This window comes from Tachysurus vachellii, chromosome 5 (assembly GCF_030014155.1).
Source record: "Tachysurus vachellii isolate PV-2020 chromosome 5, HZAU_Pvac_v1, whole genome shotgun sequence".
NCBI classification, from domain to species: Eukaryota; Metazoa; Chordata; class Actinopteri; order Siluriformes; family Bagridae; genus Tachysurus; species Tachysurus vachellii.
In genome coordinates, this window is record NC_083464.1 from 17,062,257 (window position 1) to 17,086,440 (window position 24,184).

The 24,184-nt window shown below is 37.3% G+C and overlaps 3 protein-coding genes across 9 annotated transcripts; 2 read left to right on the forward strand and 1 right to left on the reverse strand.

The window, feature by feature from the left end:
* Positions 1-284: 284 nt before the first annotated feature.
* Positions 285-3,575, reverse strand: neurod6a (neuronal differentiation 6a). Of its 3 annotated transcripts, none has more exons than XM_060869226.1 (2): positions 3,442-3,575; positions 285-2,859 (listed from the first exon to the last, which is right to left on the reverse strand). In XM_060869226.1, the coding sequence occupies exons 1-2, from the start codon at positions 3,501-3,503 to the stop codon at positions 1,833-1,835; spliced, it is 1,089 nt and encodes a 362-aa protein (XP_060725209.1). In that variant the 5' UTR covers positions 3,504-3,575; the 3' UTR covers positions 285-1,832. The 3 variants fall into 3 exon arrangements, with proteins under 3 accessions (XP_060725209.1, XP_060725212.1, XP_060725210.1); XM_060869229.1 differs by having other exon boundaries at positions 3,344-3,463; XM_060869227.1 differs by lacking the exon at positions 3,442-3,575 and adding an exon at positions 3,035-3,191.
* Positions 3,576-10,382: 6,807 nt separating this feature from the next.
* On the forward strand, positions 10,383-22,134 carry itprid1 (ITPR interacting domain containing 1). Of its 2 annotated transcripts, XM_060870056.1 has the most exons (18): positions 10,383-10,627; positions 11,824-11,965; positions 12,057-12,170; positions 12,416-12,464; positions 12,560-12,597; positions 13,208-13,264; positions 14,800-14,839; positions 15,608-15,688; positions 15,774-15,976; positions 16,146-16,621; positions 17,029-17,089; positions 17,286-17,407; positions 17,550-18,551; positions 18,951-19,078; positions 19,925-20,036; positions 20,669-20,878; positions 20,968-21,009; positions 21,227-22,134. In XM_060870056.1, exons 3-17 carry the CDS (start codon positions 12,059-12,061, stop codon positions 21,004-21,006), a joined length of 2,730 nt encoding a protein of 909 aa, XP_060726039.1. In that variant the 5' UTR covers positions 10,383-10,627; positions 11,824-11,965; positions 12,057-12,058; the 3' UTR covers positions 21,007-21,009; positions 21,227-22,134. The 2 variants fall into 2 exon arrangements, with proteins under 2 accessions (XP_060726039.1, XP_060726040.1); XM_060870057.1 differs by lacking the exons at positions 10,383-10,627; positions 11,824-11,965; positions 12,057-12,170; ... (1 more) ...; positions 12,560-12,597; positions 13,208-13,264 and adding an exon at positions 13,522-13,779.
* A 726-nt stretch (positions 22,135-22,860) lies between these two features.
* Positions 22,861-24,083, forward strand: ppp1r17 (protein phosphatase 1 regulatory subunit 17). 4 transcript variants are annotated; one of them, XM_060870063.1, is made up of 4 exons: positions 22,861-22,898; positions 23,315-23,393; positions 23,713-23,838; positions 23,953-24,083. In XM_060870063.1, exons 2-4 carry the CDS (start codon positions 23,324-23,326, stop codon positions 24,021-24,023), a joined length of 267 nt encoding a protein of 88 aa, XP_060726046.1. In that variant the 5' UTR covers positions 22,861-22,898; positions 23,315-23,323; the 3' UTR covers positions 24,024-24,083. The 4 variants fall into 4 exon arrangements, with proteins under 4 accessions (XP_060726046.1, XP_060726045.1, XP_060726047.1 ...); XM_060870062.1 differs by lacking the exon at positions 22,861-22,898 and having other exon boundaries at positions 23,050-23,393; XM_060870064.1 differs by lacking the exons at positions 22,861-22,898; positions 23,315-23,393 and adding an exon at positions 23,494-23,610.
* The last annotated feature ends 101 nt before the right edge of the window (positions 24,084-24,184 follow it).

Here is a 24,184-nt window from a genome sequence, read left to right on the forward strand (position 1 = left end):
TAATAATAATAATAATAATATAAAATTTTGAAAGTGATAATGAATGTTTGAGGCAGAATGACAACTGTTTGATTATTATTATTATTATTATTATTATTATTATTATTATTATTATTATTATTATTAAAATGCGACTTCTACTAGGTGGGGCATAATAAGCTACATGAATAGAAAACGAATTTACGAACAATACTCAATTTAAGTTTGTTTATTTTTACAAAACAACTCGGTGGCAGTGTACAAATTTACACAGGAATAGCTTCAGTGCATTCCTTAGCGTTTGCACAAAACCTCTCGGCGTAGTGTTGTGAGAAAGATGTACAAGATTTCACCACTGAAAACATCCATTACATTGCATAACTGATGGGCAACTATAATCATTAAGGCAAGGAATTCCCATGACTTGAGTTCGCTATACATGACACAAACCTTTCAAACAAAACATTTTACATGCTTCAATAAACAAAAACTGCGAATAAGTTTGAATAGATTTGTAATGTGATTGTTTCGAGCCTGTGCGCAACATCTCCATCTGATCTCCATCTAAACTGACTGTACATTATAAAAAAGATACAAACAGAAGAAATATCGAACAAGCTGTTGCATAAATAACTTACATTTTGAAGCTTTAAAGTTTCCAATGATCATTAATTTGATGTCATTAATTTATTAACACAACGCTTGTTACTTTTTGTGCGCACTATGTAGACAGGCCTGTAGAAAATTCTACACAGGTGTGAACTTGTTAGAGCTACAACACCTATAATAAATTAGATTGTCCACGTCCAGAATTTTCAAGGACAAACACAAAAAAACAAAATAAGTTAAACATAATTAAGACCACAATTAAGACCTTATAAGCTTTGTCAACTTGTTACTTTTAAGGGATATACTGTATATATATATTTATATTTGTATATATTTTATAGAAGTTCTTTACTGAAGATATGCAATAGGCTATAAGCCAACTAATCAATCCAGACATTCAAGCGCTCACACATTTCACATGTTAAACAGGGAACGAATAACAAACACTGAAAATGGCATCTTTTTTCCTTGTAAAATTAAGATCAATAAAATAAACTCTGGAATGTAAATAAATGGAGGTACATACATAAACGAAATTGTCAGCAGTATCCCACTTGTCAACTGATAGAAATAAAAGACGTACCGATGATCTGGATGCTTTGACATCAGGCTATTTAACTGGACAAATGCAGGGCCTGGAGACGTTATCATTGGTTTTGTCTTGTCACAAGCCCGTATGTTGCATAGATGCCTTTTCATTTATTGCTCTGTTTTTTGTTTTTGTTTTTTAATTCCAAACTTGCAAAATTAAGAGCCTTGCTTTTTTATTTGATGTTTTGGCTGCATGGGGCGTTTTTTAAACTTACTGCTGTAAATTTTCATGAAGTAATGAAAAGTGGAGAATTATTGCAGGATACTCAAGTGAAATAACAAACAAACAAACAAACATAGTAGGCCTACATACAGACTCGTTTTATAGATTATATCTAACGTGTCTGATTTTTATCAGCATCATGATATTTTCTGTTTCTTGTTGTTGTTGTTTTTTATTATGATATTTAATTAAACTAAACAATGGCATCATTTCTGGTTCTGTTTTTCGAGGACATTCCACGCCCTAAGCAAGTCACTCCATCCAGTTAAGTCGAATACATAAAACATCAGTTGGCCTACAACCATAAAGCTCCTAATGGAGCGCGATGTAAATAATACATGTTGTGGGCTTAAGTTCGTTGTTTTCAATAATTACCCCGAAAACGGCAAAGAAGGGAAAGGCAAGGGAGAAGTTGTTTGCTTTTCCCAGTCTAATTATTAAAAGTGGCGTTTAGTTCATCTTGTGCAGGGTAGAACTGGCCGCGCAGGTGGAGGTCGTAAGGGAAGTGCAGGTCGGAGGAGGCGCGCGCCACCGCGCTCTGGCTAATGGAGGAACGGCCCGGTACAGAGCAGTAGCGCATGCCGTAATGGCAGCTCTTCCCAAAGTCACCCGGCTCCTCGTGTTTGAGCGAGAATATCCCGTTGAAGTTCAGCGGCGGGCTAAGCGGTCCGTCAAACTGCGGACTCGCACATTCAGGAGATGGCGACTCGTAGAATGACTCGTATGCACCACAGTAGCCGTACGGCCTGAAGGGTTTGACACCGTCCGCCCCGCTGCTGCCGCCACTTCCGTTGTGCCCGGTAGCTGCCAGGTCGTCGTGGTAGGCCGGATACACGGCGTCGTATGGCGATCTGGCTGAGAAGGACGCCTCGGCACCGTGATCGGAGATGAAGCTGCGAGCATTGAGCTGCAAGCATCCTGCCACTAGGTTGGTAGTGGGTTGGGAAAGGCCCTTGCACAACGTCTGTACGAAGCTCAAGAGGTCAGGCCTCTTACCAGTGCTGAGGATTTCCGAAAGGGCCCAGATGTAGTTCTTGGCTAGACGCAGCGTCTCGATCTTGGACAGTTTCTGCGTTTTTGAGTAGCACGGCACCACTTTGCGCAAGCTGTCCAGCGCGTTGTTGAGGCCGTGCATGCGGTTCCTCTCTCGCGCGTTGGCCTCCAGGCGCCGCATCTTCACGCGGTCGACCCGCTGCTTGGTCAGCTTCTTTTTGCGTGGCCCTCGTCGTCGTGGCGCGTCGTGCTCGTCTGGGCCCTCGTCCCGCTCGTCCTCGTCCTTCTCCGACTCGTCGTCGTCCACCAGCTTAAGGTCCGTGTGCGAGAGCGGCTCTTCTTTTTTGAACGCGTCGTGTTTGATGACTTTCGCTTCGCCCACGCAGTCCCGAGGAAAGTTTGCCACGAACTGAGTGTCCATCATCACTGGCTCTTCAAAAGGTAAAGTCAGCATTGTAGTTTTGCTAGAAATGGTGGAGAAATAACAGCTACTGAATGGCCATGAAAGGCTTTTAATGCACGACATTTAACATCATCAAGCTCCTGCGCACAGTAAACTGTGTCTAATTTTTTCTCTCGAAATTTCCATTCTATAAAAGCTCACTAAACTAGTGACAAATATAAGATCAGCTGACATACCTGTATATAACCGAGAAATACAAAAATTCACTATTCATATAAAAAACTAGAATAGAAAAAACTATTCATATAAAATATATAACTATCTAAAAAATATGGCAATTAAAAAAAAATAAGGGGAAAATCCTGTAGGCAGAGCTGTCCACACAGAACAATGTGAAATCATCCGTCTTCTCTATTTGGCATCTTCTTGCCAAGCGTTTGGTCAATAATTATCCAAAATGCGCAAGTTTGAATGGCACAGGAAACATGACAACACACGCGCGCGCGCACAGTAGCACGCTGAAATCACGTTCACTTTCAGCCTACCTGAATCTGCTGGGTCAAGAGGCGATGTACATTTTTCTCAGTGTTAAGAACTTCTCCTGCCTGCTGCAGGCGCGCCCGGCCAAACGCGGTTCTCTCACCTCTCCGTCGCTCTTAGAGAAATGACACCGATGCCAACTGCCAGAGATGGTACCCATGCCATCTGCTGCTGACGTCACGTGGCAGTGGCTGTCACGTGATTTGGTCCCTGGAGACATTATTTCTCCCTGATCATCTGGCATGCCTGTAGCTGAGTAGCACTGGTAAAACCAGAATAAAAACAACAGCAGAGAAATACCTCACACCATCAAAATCAAGATTTAATAAAAATATCTGCTTTCAAAAAACTGTTGTTATGTTACAGGGAAATAATAGAAAATTGATCTTCCGTACTGAGCCAAATGCATAGTACACAATACAACAGAGAAATATTGATTATTTTTTGAAGAATGCTTATAAAACCAAAATAAAAAGAAACTGTTATTCTGTTATTTAAAAAAAAAAAGGCCTCATGACAGCAAGTGCTGGATGATTGATAGCTGTTGTCTGCTGGGTCAATCCCATCAAGGGCATTTGCCAACTGGCTGAGCCTGTGCTGATTCTCACCATCAAGGCCATCCAGAGTTGACTTTCTGCTGAATGTCATTACGAAGACAATCTGATTAGAGAGATAGAACAATCAGTGGGAAAAACGCTTGAAGGATATGCAGGGCAGAAAGAAAAGTAAGATTTTACAGCCAGTTGATATTAAATTTAGAGAAAAATGAATGTCCATTGGTTCTGCCTTGCACGTGACACAGAACATAATTGTTTTGTCCTTGCTGTTCCAAGCATTTGTTAAAAAAGGTCTGAAACTCATCCAGACCCCCTGAGTCCTGCTAGGCAAAATCTGTAGTCTGTATTCCCTGCCTGTGTCCTCTCTCTCTCTCTCTCTCTCTCTCTCTCTCTCTCTCTCTCTCTCTCTCACACACACACACACACACACACATACACAAATATAGTAATGGTGAAAGAGAGACAGATTTTGATCTGATGGCCTTGGTGACTTGTGCATCTGGCCGTTCCTTGTAGCAGTAATTGGCCTGCGCCGTGACTCTTTCCATGCTGAGACATGACACCCATACATTCCATTATCAGTGAAAGCTCCTGCAGACACACACATACACACACACACACACACACACACACACACACACACACACACACACACACACACACACACACACACAAAACCTTGCTCATTTATTATTCACATCAGAGACAGAGTTTGTGAAAATGCCCCAGGTGCTACCTTGCACAGATTTGAAAGGCGGTCAGAAATGCCAAACCATGAATACACGGCAAACAAAACATACACATAATTATTGCTTGTGATTATTCTGTTGTTTAACCTGATGTTACAATACTATGTCAACAAAGACTAAAAAGAATCATTTATTAGACATAATACTCTGTATTATGCAATTGTTGTCATTGAGGTTATGATGAAGTTTGTTATACTGTGTGTATTTTGCAGTGAGGTATTAACAAATTTATTAATGTGTCAGTTAGATCAAGTGAACTTAAGCTAACTTACTCAAAATCATTGAACTCCTTAAATTCTGATCTTATTATTTAGATCTTCATACAAATTTTAATGTTCAGTAAGTATTATTCAACAACTTTTATTAACTGTAAAGAAACTAATGAAATCAATTATAGTTTTGACAGTGAGACATTTAAGCACTTCAAGTGGGTTAGACTGCATTTAGTAACACCGTAACAGTTTAAACTTGCCTCATGTGTCTTCTTATATGGTTGTTTTTTTGTTTTCTTACACAGCACAGATGCACATCAGACAGACAAAGACACACCCACACATACACACACTCACACACTCACACACACACACACACACACACACACACACACACACACACACACACACACACACACACACACACACACACACACACACACACACACACAAAACAACAACAACAATAACAGCAACATAAATTGTTGCCCTCCACCCTCTCATGCCTCAGCTGGTGACGGGCTTTCTGGTCCAGTACACACACCAACATCTGATGAGTCAAACTTCCTATTTCAGACTAATCACTTGACTGCACTAATTGCAAATGCAAATATGCAAATTCATATTAATTAATTACTCTGTTAATTAGTTCTCTGGTCTTTTTGGGCAATAAATCACGTTGCAGGAGAAAGGAGAGACTGCAGGCCCGGCCTATTTCGCATAAAAAATTTAGCAAGCACACTTAGAAATAGACTCTGCCTGCTGCCAAAAAAAGAATAGAGAAAAGCTCCCTAAAAGCGGTATGTGGAGTTGATGCCTGCTCCCCAGCATCACAGGCCACAGACCCAGCAGACAAAATGAGAAGAAATGGGGCTTTCACAGGGAGAGCACATGTATCAGACACGCTGTCTGCCAGTGATTTAATTAACACATTATCAACTTTTAAGACAGAGGGATACCAGGCCCAGGATGCAAATGAAGGTAGTGATGTTCACACATCAAGTGGCATGCGCACACACACACATGCACACATGCAAAGCAGACGCTCATTGAGATTAGCTCTGCTAAAGATGGCCTTTTGAGAATCTCAGCTGCCTGCTTAGCCATGACACCAACTGGATAGTGAAGGGACCTACTGCAGAGGAAGGCTTTTATCTGCATGTGGGATGTGTATCATATTATATTCCACTTGCATACTGAAAACATATTTGTAGTTTTAATCAAGGAGAATATCAGGGAATAAAATTTGTCAAGTTTTTAGAATTGGATAGAAAAGACCTGTATTAGAGATTTTTATTAGATAATGCACTTCCAAGTCATCAATGTTATTCAATGTTATGTGACTAAACTCCGGCATGATGTTGTTCTATTGATAAAATATAATAAAATAAAATAAAATCAACACAGACAGGTACAGAGGTGTACGGCTGTCACTGTGTTAATGGTTAGACAGTGTGGCACATGAATAATGCATGTATTTAAAAATGCATAATGTTAATATCTCAGAGGTGCAGGAGGAATGGCAGCAGTGGAAACTGTTGCTTTAAAATATCATATTTTCCAAAGGAATTTGTCCTCTCAATGAACCAGCTAGGGATTCTTTGAAATCAGAGATAAATCATTCCTCTTGTTAATGTGATCTACTGTTCTTATCATTCTGATTATGAATATAATTTGAGGCATAATTATACGGTAATAATGTATAATTCTATTATATTGAAAGATTTGAAGTTGGCTTCCTTGACACAAGGGAATATGATTAGCTAAAAAAACAGGTTACAACAAATTATTCATTTGATTTAGTTAATATTAGTTAGATGTATTAGCCAGTATATTGCAGAAAATATATTATAAAAATAGGAAAACTGAAGACATGTGAACATGAGCCACATGAATATGAACTTTGTATATTTAAATTATGTACATAACACATTAAATTATAAAATAATATCTGTGGTGTTTTTAATTAATACACATTTTTCCTATGTTATTTTTTCTTTTAAATGACACTGAGTTGTAGTAAGATTTGCCTAAAAACATATAATTCTGAAATTATGGGATACGGTTTTGAAATGTAAATAAATAAATCAATCGCACTTAAATTCATAGTCAGTAATTTCAAATGATATGTTTTTAAAGGTAAAAATCACTCATGACTGGTTTAGGACTAAGAAAACACGCTGGCAAATATTTAATTGTATAAACCTATCAATTTTATAGTAATGTTATATAAGGTGACAATACAGGGCAGACAAGTAAGATTGTATTTGTGTGGACATGAGGGATGTTGCCAGGAATGTTGAATTGAGTGTTGCTGATATCAGGAGTGTGCCAGATCTGTCCATCAGGAATCACTTTGTTCCCGGCCTTTGGCTGCTGGCAGTCCTGCAGGAGTGTTTATATGCAAGAGCACAGCGTATCTCCTGTACTGCTGTCAGGTGACTTCATGTGGTCACATGTTGCTTTGAATAGGAAGGTCAATTTGATGCCTGTACATCTTACTGTATATATAGAAAAATTGATTCCATGAAAATTTGGGGATGGAAAATACTCAAATACATTTTGTGAATAGAGGAGATAATGATAAAAGAAATAGAAATATTTTTAATGCTGTGACTGCTAAAATGGCAAGATAAATTATTATTATTATTATTATTATTATTATTATTATTATTATTATTATTGTTGTTGTTGTTGTTGTTGTTTGTTTATTCATTTATTTAATTAATTAATTTAAAATTGATTTATATTGTATAACTATGACATCTGAAGGGTAGCAACCATGATGTCCTAGATGTTGTGTTCTGTCTCGGTAATATGAGAATATTATGACTTGGTGTGGCCCCAGCTGGTTCTTTGAATGCCATTTCATCATTTGCCATCAGACGCTTTCCCAAGCTTATCTAATTGTCTAAACTGGAATGGCACCTCATTGCACAGAGAGCACAACAAATATTACTTTGGATGGAATCCTATTTTACACTTTCACTGTGACTTATTATACACTACTAAATAGAAAGAGAGCATGAGAAAAGCGCTTGAGGCATAACTCTTAACATGTGATAGCATCATTTCTGGACACCTCTTTACCCACTGCCTTACTCCTTGCTTGATTCTTACATCCCTATTTTAGTGACAGCTGTCCTATTTCGATGGAGGTATTATATTAAGCCTTTGGCAGCTAATAGTCTTGCTGTCTAATTGTGTTTGCTAATGATCCATGTGGAAATTGAGTAGTTTTGAGAAAGAAAGGGGATCAAATGCAAATGATACAGCTCACTCAAACACAAATTCAAACACAAATCTGTGTATGTGCTTTAATATAAATTCTAAAGATATTTCTATTATGTATTTCTTTTCTACATTTACTTTGTGTTTAGTGCACAATTGATCAAGCATACATGTGCGGAACACACACACACACACACACACACATACACACACACACACGGTTTTATTCCCATTTGTTCTATTTAGCGTTGCTCATACATTGTTCCACTTGTGTACCAAACCATCTGGCTGTAGTAATCTCTTCCTTGATGTAACTAATTTAACCTCTGCTGGTACCACTGTTTGGAGATTTGTGCTAGAGTGGTATTGGAACGCATGGCCACTGCTGGACCCTCAGGAACAGGCCTAAATGTCCTTGGTTTCAGCAGGCAGCTGTCCCCACTTAAGCCCTAATTTCATCTCCACTCTCCTTCTCTCTGTGGGTCCTGTGAATTCAGTGGAAAACAAGGCTCTGGCAATGTAGCTCCCAGCCTGCCCACTGATAGCTTGGTTAATCTACTCGTGCATAGCACACTCCAGTAAAAAGACAGATCTTAGCAGATCTTAAACAGATATGTACAGGGTACCTGTAGACACAGTGATCATAATTGTTATTTAAGGCAGCTGAGACTCTCAAGAATGGAAACATATTCATTTTGAAGACTCTGTTTGCTTGTGTGTGATCATGCCCATTGTGACATGTGTATAGTACCTACAATATATCGTACAAAGAAAGTTACATAATAGTCACATTGCCGTTGCAGTGTATTTGTTATTGCCTCTACTGAAATTTTGGCCTGCTTCTCTTCGCAGCCAATCTGATGGCCCCATCTGGTCAGCCTGGTTGGGGTCTGGATTAGTCATGGTCTGGACCCTGTGACCACCCAACAGCCTCGCCAGGCTCTGTGCATGCCACCCACAGACAGGCTGTAGCCAGTCCTGTCCAAAACCAGCAAGAACACAACAGTGCGCTCAAAACTGCCACCACCTTCTTGTTGCACAGATCCTTGACAATTGGGCACAAATGGGCTTCAATCCCACACATAGTCACACATGATATGGACTCAAGATATGAAATAGACATATCAACTTGAAAAAAAAAATACACTACAAGAATACATATGTGCTGGTAAAAAAAGTAAATGCAAAAAAGTAACCTGCATATATAGAAAATTGTGTGTATCTTTTATAAATTAGACAAGTGAATTATTTGAATAAACAGAAAATGTCAAATATAGAGAAAAACATGTTTAATTCCCATAGGTGCAGGCCTTTTTTACACAGTAAGGCTCTCTCTCTCAAAGCTTAATGCCTTTAGACAAAGCTTGATGTGGAAGCTGGAGTAACTGTAACAGATGTTGAATGATTAAATTAGCAGTTGCTGGCTGTTCAAATATTCATGTCGCGTCAAGAATGTGTACCATTATAAACAAATTCCAGCCAATGCTGCTTAATTATTCTGTGCTTTTGTTTTCTTCACATATGGTTTGGAGAGAAAGGGTACTTTGTGTTAGATGCTGGTGTTATATATTATATTATTGCAATCTTATGATCTTACACCTGGCCTTAGATTGCAATACAATGACAGTGAATTCTTGTTTTATATCTGAATGTAGGATATATTTTTGTTCAGAAAACCGGGCCCTAATAAACAGAAGGTTGGACTGTGGTTGGTTCGACTGGCCAGTATGTCCTTTTCTCAAGGGCACAGCTGGAATTTAAGCCAGGTAAACATTTAGACAAGACAAGGTACTAAACTGTCTATTTTATTGTTGCTGGGGTGGTACCTGAAATAGGTGATACCTGATCTTTTTTTTTTATATATATAATTTTACCTTCAATATATATAAGTTTTTAGCTAGGACAGCACTAATGTTGTACTGTTGTACTGTAAAGTATATTTAACGGTCCAACAAGAATATACTTTATAATAACTATTTTTTCTTTATAGTAGATTATAGATAGTAGATATTATATATACTGTATGTGTCTAATATATACAGTATATGTATGTATATGTACTGTATGTATACGTCTGTGTGCGTGTGTGTGTGTGTGTGTGTGTGTGTGAGGTTTATCAAATCCCCCTAAATTTCCCAGTGGTCTTTTATCGCCATCTGCTGTCACAAACCTGCACAACAAAGCGCATCATATTTCCCGAAATACCTTCTTTTTGTTCTACAGCCCGGTCACGAAAAAAGTAATTACATTACTTAACATTTTCACATCCTGGGTATGAATGATGGTAAACCAGAGATACCTCTAAATCACACATTATGATCCTGTTTTGGTTTTTCTTTTGTCTAGAAGTTTCCTTTGTGCCATGAATAAGCGCGCGCGCGCTCGTCTAATGACGTCTTTGGTTAGTTATTTGAATAAAGTTCTGACATGTGGGCACGAGACCAAATTAGACAACCTGAAGCCGGAAGTCAAATAACCGTAACATAACCCTATAGGCTTTAACGCAAACCTGCAGGAGAAATATATGGATACGAGTTAAGGTGAGTTAACGTTGTCCTGGAATCTTTACCAGAGTGAGAATGTTGTCTGTCTCTATTAGTACTTCGGCTTAGTCAAGCTTAAAGGAAAAGGATAAAAGAATTACAACGTTTTAGTCGTAAATGTAGTAAATACACGTCTATTTAATGTGCGCCAAATGTGAATGACACATAAATAAAGTCTGCTAAAGCTTAAATCACGTGGAAACTTTAAAGCAATGTGTTGAATCCGGTTTAAACTGTTACTAAATACATCAACCTGACTTTATGACCTAATAATACTGTAGGTGACCGACACAGTGCTAATATACAGGAATATATTATTATTACTTTTTCTTATTATTATTACTGATCTGTTTATTTCTTTCATGTGTTGTAACTCATCGTGTATTATTATTATTATTATTATTATTATTATTATTATTATTATTATTATTATTATTATTATTATTTTAAACCTTTTCATAAACGTCGCTGGTTTAGATAAACAGAAGGAGGAGACACTTTAATGACCATAGGCATGTTTAGTATTTGATAATATATGATTTTATATATATGATGCTATTTTGTAATGTATGTTTATCTGTAACTACTGCTGTAACAATGCAATTTCGATTGGAATCAATAAAGTCTCTATCTATCTATCTATCTATCTATCTATCTATCTATCTATCTATCTGTATATTTGTCTGTCTGTCTGTCTGTCTGTCTGTCTGTCTCTATAGATGTTGACATTTTAATGATCAGGTTGGATAGTAACTGTGAAGGCCATAACATGTGATTTACATCATTTTCATAATCATCAATCACTTTAGGAAGCCCTTGTACCTTTAGATGGGGACACTGGCATCCTGGAAGAGATCACTCCCATAAGGGTAGCAATATTTAATTTTTTTCAAAGGAAGAAAGTGACCAGTCAGAAATACTTTACTGCTTCACAGTGACTAGGTGCCCAAACTCGGACCTGGAGTATCTTACAGGCTGCACTTTTTTTGGGGGGGTTTTTTTTGTGCTGAAAAACGTACTTCCAACCAGGAAGGGTTGTTACTTAGTTCATTAATGTGTGTTGTTATTATGTAAATTGATATGTAATATTATAATTATGAGAATGGCTGTTACTGCTATACTCTAAGTCAAAATCTTTGTAGCCTAAAGGTAAAATTATATGGAACAATCATTTATATTTTTGTTCTGGCCAGTGTTTTCTGCAGAAGAATCTCCAGGTACTCTGCTCAATCCTGGTAAACATTGCGGCAGGAAACTACAACCATACTAAGTAAGGAAGGAAAGGCTGGTTTGTGACCTGGACTCAATCACTCTGTGTTTACCCATCATTTTGGGGTTGGTTGCAAGTTGTTAGCTGGATTACAAACACCATCTGTTGTTATAAAGTTTTAAACATGTTTTAAACAGTTGGATTTTGTAATTACAGAAATGGATGATGATCATGTGGGTGACAAAAGAGCAAGGCTACTGGCATCTAGAACCAGATGGAGTGAGATTGGTGACGTAACAAGTACTCAGCCAATCACCAGGGCTGTTACAGGTAGGATGATATAATGGCAGCTTGACAGACTTGGTGTAATAAGAATTATGCTTATTGTAATACCTTTGTAAATTATGAATGATGGGGATGGTCATGTACAGTAATAAACCAATGATTAAAGTGTCCTTACATAAAACAGACTGAGTTATTCTAATAACTTTGTATACTGTATAATAAATGTAAACTGGGAGAGCGTTGAGTATTACAGTAATATTTAGCTAGTTTACTTTTCTGTTATTTTACAGAAAGGTATAATCAGGACAGCATTAATCAGTGGAATATTCACATTATTAAGTAAGTATTGATTCACCTAACTGTTTTGAGTCTAAAATGTATTTGTGTAAAATGCACAATGGCTGTACAGTATTAAAATATTTTATTTTTTTTAGTAAAGATGCTAAACAAATGAGAGTCCAGGAATACACAGGTAAGACAGACATTAAAAATTTTTAACTGACTCCTCAGACATCTCTTAACAGTGTCTAAAGTGTTGTCTTGGAATGGGAATATATTGAATGTTATTGTAAATTCTTAACATCTGCCCATTTAATTGAAAATGAATGTTGTGATATTGAAATTCTGTTATATTTAGGTATCTTTGGTTAAAAGAACATTACAGATGGCATGTTCGCATTTTCCCTTGGGAACTGATTCTAGCCATTTTAAGACGCCACTTAATGGGCAGTGGCTCTGCATGCCTGATCCAGTCAAACAACATGCAAAGTAGTCCTGGGCTGGAACATCTCTCGACTGGAAAGTTTTCACAGCAATTCAATCTATTGAGGATTATTGCACTAAACACATATGAGATCAGTATAGTCAGTGATAGTAATGATGTATTGCTTGGTAATGTGAGAGATAAAAAAAATATGCAACTGAAGAGGTAAGCTCATTGATTTTAAACCTGTTGCAGTTGAGCAGCTAAGCTAAGATGGGGTTGTACTTAAATTGATGACTTGGGGAGTCTCTGACTGTTAGTTTACACTGTAATTGATTTTGTATATGCTGTTAAATAAACAATGCCACTTTGCTTATAGCACAGGATCTGAAGGAGACTGGCATGTCTGAAGATAACGTAGCACTGTTTTCAAAAGGTAAACCCATTGCTCCATTTAGAATTTTTCAGGCTTTGAGGACAAGTTGAAATAAAAGTACTATCCTGAAATAGGACATTTAGTTTTAAACATACCTTTGATTTATCACCAAAGTGCTCAAAGTTATTATTTCTATTCATTATTTTTGCTCTCATGCTCTGACACACACAGAGCAAACCTCATTCCGATCCTGGCTTATTTAGATTACAGTGAAATGTATTGGCACAACACTGGGGCATGTGGAATATGGAGGATTGGCTCAGGGATACAGCATTAAGCCTCTCTCTTTGCCCTGACTGGATGTTTAACTGTACCGAGGAACTCTGTTAGTTTGGCAAGAACTAGCACACTGTTCTTGTTTAAACACCATCATGGTGTGAGACACACCAGTACTCTGCTGTCTGTCACCTCTGTCTGAGTCAAGCATTTAGCTCTGTGTGTCTGTGCAAGTAAAGAATCACCATAGCTGCTCTAGGTGCTCCTCATAAAATCGCACAAGGAAGGGACATAATAAGGTAAGAAAGATGCAGGATGAAATTAACAGACTAAAGATATTTTCCTTCCTAGTAAACGTCAACAAGCCTCTCTCACAGGGATAGAACAGCTACAACTCGTACCAGCTCTGAAACCACAAATATGCCAACACCACTGAGATTTTGTAACAGCTAACCCAAAAAGCTATTGGCATCACTTTGAGATGGCATTGTGGGTAAAGTTTCATTTGTGCTATTTAAGTGTTATTTATTGGAGTAGTTGCTGTGAATTATTCAGTAACTCAAAAAAAAAATAGAATAGAAAAGGAATGCAGTTTTGCGATTGAGTGACTGGGAGCATTAAGTTAAAGTTTTGGGTTTTTGCATAGCTCTGTTGCTTCTTGTTCAGATTAAATAGCAAAATTGTTTTCTTCTCTGTAACTAGTATTCTTGGACTTGATTGCTACATACTATTGCTATATACTCAATGCTACATACTATAGTTGTTTGACGTTCCATGTATATTTATCTGTTAAGATATATGTTTCAGATTTGTTAGGGCTGCATTTCCACTAACAGAAATGCGTACTGTAAAACTTTGTACATCTTTCTGGCTTCTTTGTCTGCTATCAAACACATCATTATTAATGGATCTGGACCAGTGGTTTTAAAATGGCAGTTAAGAAAATCATATGTCTTAGAAAGGCAAAGAAAACCCTGAATGGAACAGATTGCCAGTGCTCCACAGAATCAAACACAGCTAATGCTTTGGCAGAAGAAGAGGCGGCATAATAGGATAGGCCTGCATTAAAGATACTCTTATGAGAAGACACCGAGGCTCACTTTGTCCCTGACATAATGCCAAAGGGAGCAAGCTGAAGGAAAGTTCTTGATGGTGCAATGTAAGCATACAGCCAAATGAAAGTACCAAGAAGAGAACTCTTACCTAATATAGCTACTGTACTGCCATAATGTAAATGACACCAAACAGACACTGGGTTTCTTGGTTTGTTTTAATGTAGTTGAGGATAACAGTCTCTTTTTTGCCTGTTTCCAAAACAGAATCTTTAAGCTGTAAAAATACTGTGCAAGGATTTCTCAGGTAAGATGTTCTTTTCTCTTGTTTTCCTTTTAAGCAGAATATAAGTAGGAATGTGATAAAAGAAAATAATTGTTTTTTAAAGAAGTCTAAATAGCATGCATTTGACAGTTTCATTTCTACTTAGGAATTATTTATTTATAGTGCAGTGTATATGTACTTTACTCCTGGCCTGTTTTAATCTGTTTCAATTTGTTTAAGGCTCAGATGAATATTGTTATCTAGTAAAATATTTCAGCTTCTTATAGCAGGCCCTTGTTTATAAAACTAGCATTCATTAAATTCCCAATCATTCATTATTATTATTTATGTTTAATTTGAATTTGTTTCTCAATTTGTGAGTATGCTAAGAACTATACTGTAGAGATTTCTCTGCTTTAACACGTGACTGAATGGGGTTTAATGGGTGTGGCAGTTCGGGGAGAGCACTAAAATTAGTACAGCAGGTTTGCACTTTAAGCAGTACTGGGAGTCCCTGCTGTAGTGATGTCCCAGGATGTGACACATGAGCAAAAAGGGATGTGCCTAAAGGTCATGTGATGTTTGTGACGTTGGTATGAATTGGGACAGTGCCTTATATTTCCCATGCAAATGTACAGACTGCATTGGTTTGCATGAGGTTTGCTGGGAAAGATATGCGATGTGGAAAACAGGGTGGGATTGGAAACAGGATTTAGGGTTCCAATGTGTGGTGGTTTCAGGTGAGCACTAAGCACTTTCAAGTTTGGCCTAAATTTTCTAATGTATTATAATGGTCTGTTCACACATCAGTTCATATCCTGAAAGACCTCCTCTGACCTCTGCCTGGAACAGCTTGACATCAGGAATTACAGGTCATTCTGGACCACCAAGGTAGCTTTCCTTCATTCACTTAGTCAATGTTTCTTGACTCTGGTGTATTTTTCGATCCAAACTCTCAGTACTGCTACTTTTCTAGTGCCATGGATGTCCTGAACCTCTGGCAGGATGATCCAGAGGAGTTGCTATTGGATCTGGGCTTTGGTGCTGAAGAGCCTGACATCACAGTGAAGATCCCAGCCCGTTTTATAAACCATCAGTCCCAGGCCCGTGGCATCAACCTCAAGGTCTTTTTGGAGGCTCAGCAGAACCGCATAGATATAGAGAATCCAGATGTCAAAAGTGAGCAATACTGAATCTTATTAGAGATTAACTCATTTTGTTGTTTTTGTTGTCCTGCAGCAGAGTGAAATGTAGTCTGTTCATTTTCTGGATAACTGCCATGTGGTGAAGGCCCGATTCCTGGTGCCTGTTAGAGTGCTGCTTAAAAATTTCTCTTCCTCATATGCAGATCGGTTTAGACAGATAGAGGTCCTACAGCAGGTCACTACAGCCTTCAGTTCCTTGGTTGGAGGTGCCAGTTCAGGTGCTCAGAAACCTGTCGAACTCTCGGAAGAAGCCAGGGTGAGGAGGAAACGGGTTGGCATGCTCTTCCGGAATGCCTCCAAGAAGTCACTTAGCCGACTGACTAAATACAGAGACGAGCGGCCACTCTCCCCTTCATTAGCAGGCCAACCATCCAGTCCAGAGCTGCCTGGAGATCTTCCTATTGACAAAAGAATCCCTCTGAAACGTGGTAGTCTTAGTCCTCTGGTAGAGGAACAGACCTTAATCTCAGAAGGAGCTGAACCCACTGAGACTACGTCTATCTCTCAGTTTAAGAGCAGCAGTCCAAGGGGCGGTAAAGAACTGAAAAATGTTACGTCAGTCATCTCCTCTGCAAAAGCGGGCACAGGAATGCCAGCAGAGTCTTTCGAACTAGAAGAGGTAACGTCTGTATTTTCATTTTTTGTTGTATGATTCCATTTTACTCTTATTTGGGCTCCCTTGAAAATTTGTTTTCTAATGACTGCTCCAGTTTCCCATCTAGCATCAATTATTAAGCCATTCAACAAAATGTTTTTCTCTTCCTAATCCAAAGTGTTCCTTAATCCTTATACCCCATGAACTGCATTTTATCAAGTCACCTGACTCAGCTTTTGAGCTAATTAACATGCCCTTGATGAAGTTCAAACATCCACCAAAAACACTCAAATTAGCCCATTAACAGGATTTCTGTTGTAAAGTGCCAGATTGTAACACATCATTAACAAAAGTATGTGAGGGTGATGAGATATTTATCAGAACAAATGCTAGAATTATTCTAATTAATTTTATTTGTTTTCTGTCTTCAGATTCAGAGCTTTGATGAGGGAAGCATAGGAGGAATCTGCACTGGCACTGCTGATCAGCCAGGTATGTGCACTGACCTTTTTGTAATAGTTTTTATCAGGTCCATCCTTTAGTGATGTAAAGTCTGCTTTGTGTTTATAGAAAAACTAATTCCTTGTGTTTATTTATGTTTAATGCTTTAATGTGGTGTTAAAAGAGGTCCATAGTATGAAATGGAGTACGTGATCAACAATAACCAATGTTATTGTGATTTGTGTAGGTAGTAACGTGCGGGCATACCTTACTCGAGTGAGGACAAATAGCTGTCAGTCTGACAGCAGTGGATTTTTGGAGGAACCTTTTGTTCCTGCTTACCCCAACCCTGGGCCTGAGCTCATGAAGGTAGGACTGACTACTGCAAATACATTTGCAGATATGGAAAAAAGAGGTTTGTTCTAGGAATAAACTATTTTTGCACAGTTCAAAAAGTTTTCTTATAATTAAATGGAAATATCTGTTCCATATCTTATTGTGTATGATACAGGTGCTGAATGCCATGTCAGGGGATAGTACAGAAAGCCCACAGAAGAGTATGGACCAAGAGATCCATCCTCCATATACCCAGGATCCTGATAAATCGCTGAAACAGACTGAATTCTCTTCAATAGACTCAAATATTAATGGAGAAATGGGACCAGCACATAATAGGATGATAACAAGTGTAGATTACACTACGAAGAGCCACTTACAGGACACTGATATAACAGATTGTTTGGTAAATAAAAAAGTTTTGCAGAAGGACGTTGTTGGCAACTGCGTGGGAGAAAGTACAATAATACAGGAAGACTCACCAGGTCTACATGACAACAATGCCAATGCTGTACAAAATACCACATTACAAATGGATTCACCAGTTCTACATGACTATGGTGAAAGTTTTAATGAAAGTGAAAAATTTCAAAATAACTTAAGTCCATCTGGTGATGTGGTTGTGGACAGGGATTCACAGACGAAAATATGGAAATCGGATGTTTCTGTGTATAAAACAGATTCTTCTTCCACAGACCCAAAAGCAGGTACAGAAAACAATGTCCCATCCACTACAATAGGATACTATGGTCGTTCTGTCTCAGTGCAAATGTGCTCGAGCTTGGCCTCCCAGAGTTCTTTGAGAGGCAGCATCAGCCACAACTCACCAGCAGGACATAGTCCTACCAGTGATTCTCACCTCAGAAGAGAGAGCAGGGATCATTTAAACTCAGATGTGGCTAATATCTCAGACAAAGCACAAAGCACAAACACTACTACAACAATGGAACACACATTATTGAAACCATGGCTCTCTCAAGAGACCTTCAAGGGATCATACTCTCTCGACAAAGCCCGGTCTTATGAGGAGGACACACGGTGGGCGGCAGCACTTTGGTCAGGAGTTCAGAGCTGTGGTTCCTGTCGGCACAAACAGCAATGCTGCTGCCAGAATAAGATCAGCGAGAAACAGTACTCTGGCAGTCCAGAACATCTAAACCCAACCTCTAGCCTCCCTGTGAGTCACTCATAACTCAATGCTAGATGAAGTTTAAATTGGTAAAAATGTAAATTTTTTCACTTCTGATAGATAGATAGATCGATCGATAGATAGATAGATAGATAGATAGATAGATAGTCTTTACCATGGTGTTAAAATAAGCAAATTGTATGCTATGTTATACATCCAGAGTAAACTAGACATGGCCAAGTGTTGATTAAAAGGGTTAAGGGCTGGCTTTCATAAATGGAAAAGATTTTCATTTGAATAGCTTATTTGCATGTGTGATGCAAGGGAGTGGAGATTGTTGACCACTTCACCAATAAACACATTCAAACACATATTCGTTGCTAGCACACAAAGAGCTGAGGACTCAAGTGGCTGACACATTGTACTGCTTTATCTTTGTTTCTGCAGTATTCCATGGATGAATTGATAAGCATGATGAGATGTATGTGGAAATTTCGGAAGATGTTGACAGAGCTCGAGGAGAGGCTTGAGGAGGAACAGGAGACTGTAAATAGTTCTTTCTCTGATGAACACAGGTTGGTCTGTATACTTTCTGCATTACAGTAATTGTCAATATTCTTATAGCCTTTTGTACTAGTGACATTAAATACAAGCATATGGAATTAAAAGGTTTTATTTAGGTAACAAGTAATACAGTGTGAGACAACAGGTATACTATATTCGTTTTATATTAGATGATAACATTCTTACCATTTGTTTTGTTTCTTAATGTGAAATGCAATTAATAACAATATAATCAAGTTGTAATGTCTGTGAGTAATTAGAAATAGAAGGTTTCCTCTATTTGTCCTGATGTCACATATATAATAATTTTTATCCTATTTGTGATTAAAATTAAAGACCAATGTAACAATGGCAAAATAAGCTTTTTAGGCCCTTTTCTTTTTAATATTTCCTCCCCTTTATTGAATCAGCTCAATTCATGGGAATTACATAACACAATAATTAGAATGTTTTGGAGTCCTTGCTACTCAGTTTATAAATTGGTTGTTTGTTCTACATACTGCCAGCTATTGTATATAGAGACTCTACAGTATATGTATGTTTATATGTCTCTGCCACTAGACAAGGGAGGCATTATGTTTAAGAGATTCTCATAAAATCAATATCTCCACAAGAAGTAGTTGAATGTTTGTAAGATTTATATGGGGTTATCACTGTAATCAGGAAATAAAGTTAGTAAATATCAAATTTATCCATACAGAGTCATGGTCACAGCAAAGGGCAAATAGGTCACTGACATCAGGATTTTACTGCTTATTTTCATGTTCAGGAAGTTGGGAACTGTTGACATTCTATATCAAAAAATATAGATATCTAAGATTGTCATTAGGTGTTGACTGTGTTTTTCTCTTGCACAGGGCAGAGTTGCAGGACATTCTGAAGCTGAGAACAGCTGTCAAGCAGGAATCTGAAATGCTAGAACAACAGCTCAATGAGCTGGTTCAGGCTTATGATGACAACATGAAAATGGTATCCAGCTCTTTTTCATTAATCCAGCTTATTTAATCTTTAGATAATGACATATGAATATAAAATGGATGTAATGAGTATCTGTACCAAGAAAGAATGGCTGGATTTGTAGCAGATCTCATTGAGGTATTGTTAAAAGACATGACACACATTCTGCATGTGATGATAGGATACAGATTGTCTTAACGTATGCTGTCCATCATGCTGTTAGTGTCTCACATCGCTTGGCAACAGAAGCTTGAAAAGGGTCAGTTTTTTCTTGTGAGGATGTTCATGTCAGCTCAGTACTGGGTATCAACTCATATTTTGAGCTCTGTTAACAACACTGTATAAACTATATAAAGTGATGTGTATTATCTTAAACTGTATAAAAGTTTGTAGTACACATCACTATGTAATTAGTCTCTTCGCATAAATACTTGATTTTTCACATCGCATTTTAGCATCTTAACGCTCAAGGTTCAACACGTCTGGCAGACTAGAGATTTTGTATATAAAGGTGTTATAAGAGCCACCTTTAAGAGAGCTTGATCATAAGAACAGAGGTTTAACTGTGAATATATCATCGCCCCAATTTATACTACTAACTTTTTAAATGCAATGCATTATTGTGCATTATTATTGTTTTGTAGAAAATGAGCAGACTTTTGGATGAGCAGTCCCACCTGTGCACTCAGCTGAGGTTTACACCGCAACCGGGACACATCTCCAAAAAAAGTGTGGCCATTCAGTGCACCTTGCTGACAGACAGCCCTGAGTCATGTCTGTCTACACAACTCACAGATGACACAAGGCTAATTCAAAAGGCTGACAAGTTGGACTTTGTAGGATTTATCAGAAGTGTATGTATTTACTTCCATTTCCAAATCTTTAATATTATGAGTTATTATTGAGCATTACAAATATTGTTTCATTGCTCTTTTTCTTCCAGTTAAAGGATGGATCCATCAACAATGATTCGCTGGAGTAAGAAGTAAGTATTAGTAAAATAAAAGTAATATAGTAAAATAAATGCTTTGCTGTTTTGTGTTCTGTAAAATATTTGCAATTAGTTTGGCTTTAAATGAAATCATTTTAATAATTTAACTTGAATAATTATTTGACATTTTAAAGGTTAAGGAAAATACTAAATTCTGTTTTTGAGTAAACATGCTATAAAGATTGTTATAGCTTTTTATGTTTCTTTTCAGTTCTCCAACATCAAGGAGAGTGAGGAGGATAAATAAATCTTGATGTAGTATTTTGATGTGTTATTATATTTTTCACTAAAATATTTTTTAAGCTCAATATTTTTACTCAAATTAATTGAAAATATTTATGTATGTCTTGAATTCAAGACTAATAAAATCAGTCAATGTAAAAAGATTTACAGACATCTATGGTGTTGTGGTATTGTAATAACATTTATTCATTTACATTTATACATTTAGCAGATGCTTTTATCCAAGTAAGCAACTTAAAAATAAGGAGATACAAGCAAACAGATATATGAAGCAGAGAACAATTGTCACAAATCCCACAAATACCAGTAGCACCAAAGCATCTCCATGTGTGTTTGATTTGTGTTTCTGTTCTGTTTGTTTACTTTGCTAATTGTCTTTGTTATAATTCATGTCCTGCCTCCGCCCTGTTATTTCATTTCCTGTTTCCCGTATGTGTCCTTTCTGAACTCACCTGTTTTTATTTTGTCACTGATTTTTGTTCTTATTTATTTTGATACATGTATCTTGGCCGTTTCCTGTTCCCATTATGTTTAGTAGCAACCTAACAAGAGTTTTGTTTTGCCAAGCTTATTGTGCTGAGCCTATTCTGGTCCTGACCTGCTTCTTGCTTCTTGCACTGTTCTCATGGCCTGTATCTGCTCTTGAGCCCCAAAATAAAGACTTTTAAATGTTAGAGGAGCAAAGTGCACAGAATAGAGGTGTAAGATGATCTTTATATTATTTTTTGATACATTTTGATACTTTCTTTATTTTTTTAAAGTCAAGATGTATATTTTTATTATTAATTTATATTCTAAAATATTTTGGTGATAACATGTTTAAGTGAAAACATATATAGTGTATGTATAGTTTGAAAACACCAATAAAAATGATAAAAGAAATATTTTCAGATGATTATTGTTTGTTTGTTATGCAGGATATATTATAAGTGGTTTTGTTTTAACGATTTCAAAACTTCTCATTTATTATAAGATGATATTCAAAGCCCCTTCAAACCTGCACAGACACACACTTCACTGAAGTGGAGTAAATACGGTTCACATCTCATCAGCAGTGACATCAAAGCTGTCACTGTGTTTCATACTCTACAAACACTGGTGCCACTTAGTCAATCACTATGAAACATAGACATTATATTTATCTTCTCTAAGCTCTTATTATTGCTATTTTAATATTATTATCATGGGTGTATAATTTGATTATTTATTTATTTATTTAATAATAATAATAATAATAATAATAATAATAATAATAATAAAAAGTATTATATATGCAAATTATTAACTGGAATTGCATACATCAATATCAAAATTAAAATATATACATATTTTCTTTTTTCTTTCTATTTTTTCACCTCACGTCACTCCGATCCTTTCTTCATTTATGGTATGCTCCCTGTACATCCTTCTCTTTATGAGGCAAAGGTCCACTCTGCTTAACATGTTGGAAAAAATCATTAAAACTGTTGAAATAGGTTCATTAGAGACCCTTTGATGTTCATACATGGGGCATCATAAGATATTCAGTCGTCGTGACAACTGGCTCTAATATAGTGTGCCCCTCCTCTTCGGTACATAAACCGTCTTCACTTTGATGTGAACTTCCACTCTTTGTATCTCTAGCTCTCTGCAGCACTGGGGTAAGTGTCACATTATGCCCTCTTTAATTGGCACATATCTTTTTATGATTTTTCTTTCTTTTTCAGAAAATACTACTATGATATGAGAATATGTTACATGATATGTTTTCTTTAGTCATTAATCTTTTCTAAACAAACTAATCAGTGTGTTTAGTGTTTTAATTACCAATTTGCATAGCAACTTGATTATATAACTATTCCATTAGTTTTTTTTCTATGTTGTGAAGAGATAACATGTTTTTACTTAATAAACTACATTAAGTTAGAATTACGCTGACCTTTAAATGTTTTAAGTTTTGACTAAAAACCGCACTGCATTCAAAGTGTTGTATGTGCGAGTGCATGGTAGTGATTGTGGCCTAAATAATGGATGTGGGTGCAGTGAGAGAGTAAGCTGTTATATGATATGTGAGCAGACTGCCAGCATGTCTACAGGCTGTGTGAGGTCACTCTCAAAGACAGCCGAGCACAGACTAAACAAGCAGGAACATCCCTGTAAGTAGCCCTAAATATCTCTCTCTCTCTCTCTCTCTCTCTCTCTCTCTCTCTCTCTCTCTCTCTCTCTCTCTCTCTCTCTCTCTCTCTCTCTCTGTGTGTGTGTGTCCTACGTCCGCTTTTATTACTGAGTATTTTAGGAGAAATCTGAGCATTGTGAGGTTGATGCTAGAACGGGAGATGTATCAATTGAGAACAACAAAGGACATGACAGATGGTGTGCTGCTTCTCACACACAAACCCTTGTCTCTGGGTGTGGAGGGAATTTTTGTCAAACTTCTGTATACTGTCCTAAAACACTCTTGCTGTGTCCATACAGATGAGAACACCGAGATGGACAGTCAGAAGGTCAGAAGCTCTGATGACAATCAGCAAGAAGAACTGGGACAAAAGAAACCACGCAGGAAAGACACGCCTGTGCTCAACTCCCCTCCTCTCATACCAGGTAGATGTCTGTTTGCTTGTTTTCATGATTCCATTTGTTAAAAATATCATCTTCATTAATCTCTTACAGAATTGTAACAAACGTTCTGTAATGTGATGGTTCTTTGTTCACCAGGGGTAAGGTTAATGAAAGGAGAAACACGTCTGATTCACTTGGAAGATGAAGAAAAGGAGACAAAGAAGTAGCTGTATTTTTAGACTGTGAAAATGTTGCTGTTACTGTTATTGTTATTTGCTCTGTGTGTGTTAATGTCTGAGACATGTATGTGGTTAATTTGATATTTCACATGTTTACAAATTTCTGCAAACTTGTTTTATTGAACAGTTTTGTTTATTCTGAATATTGT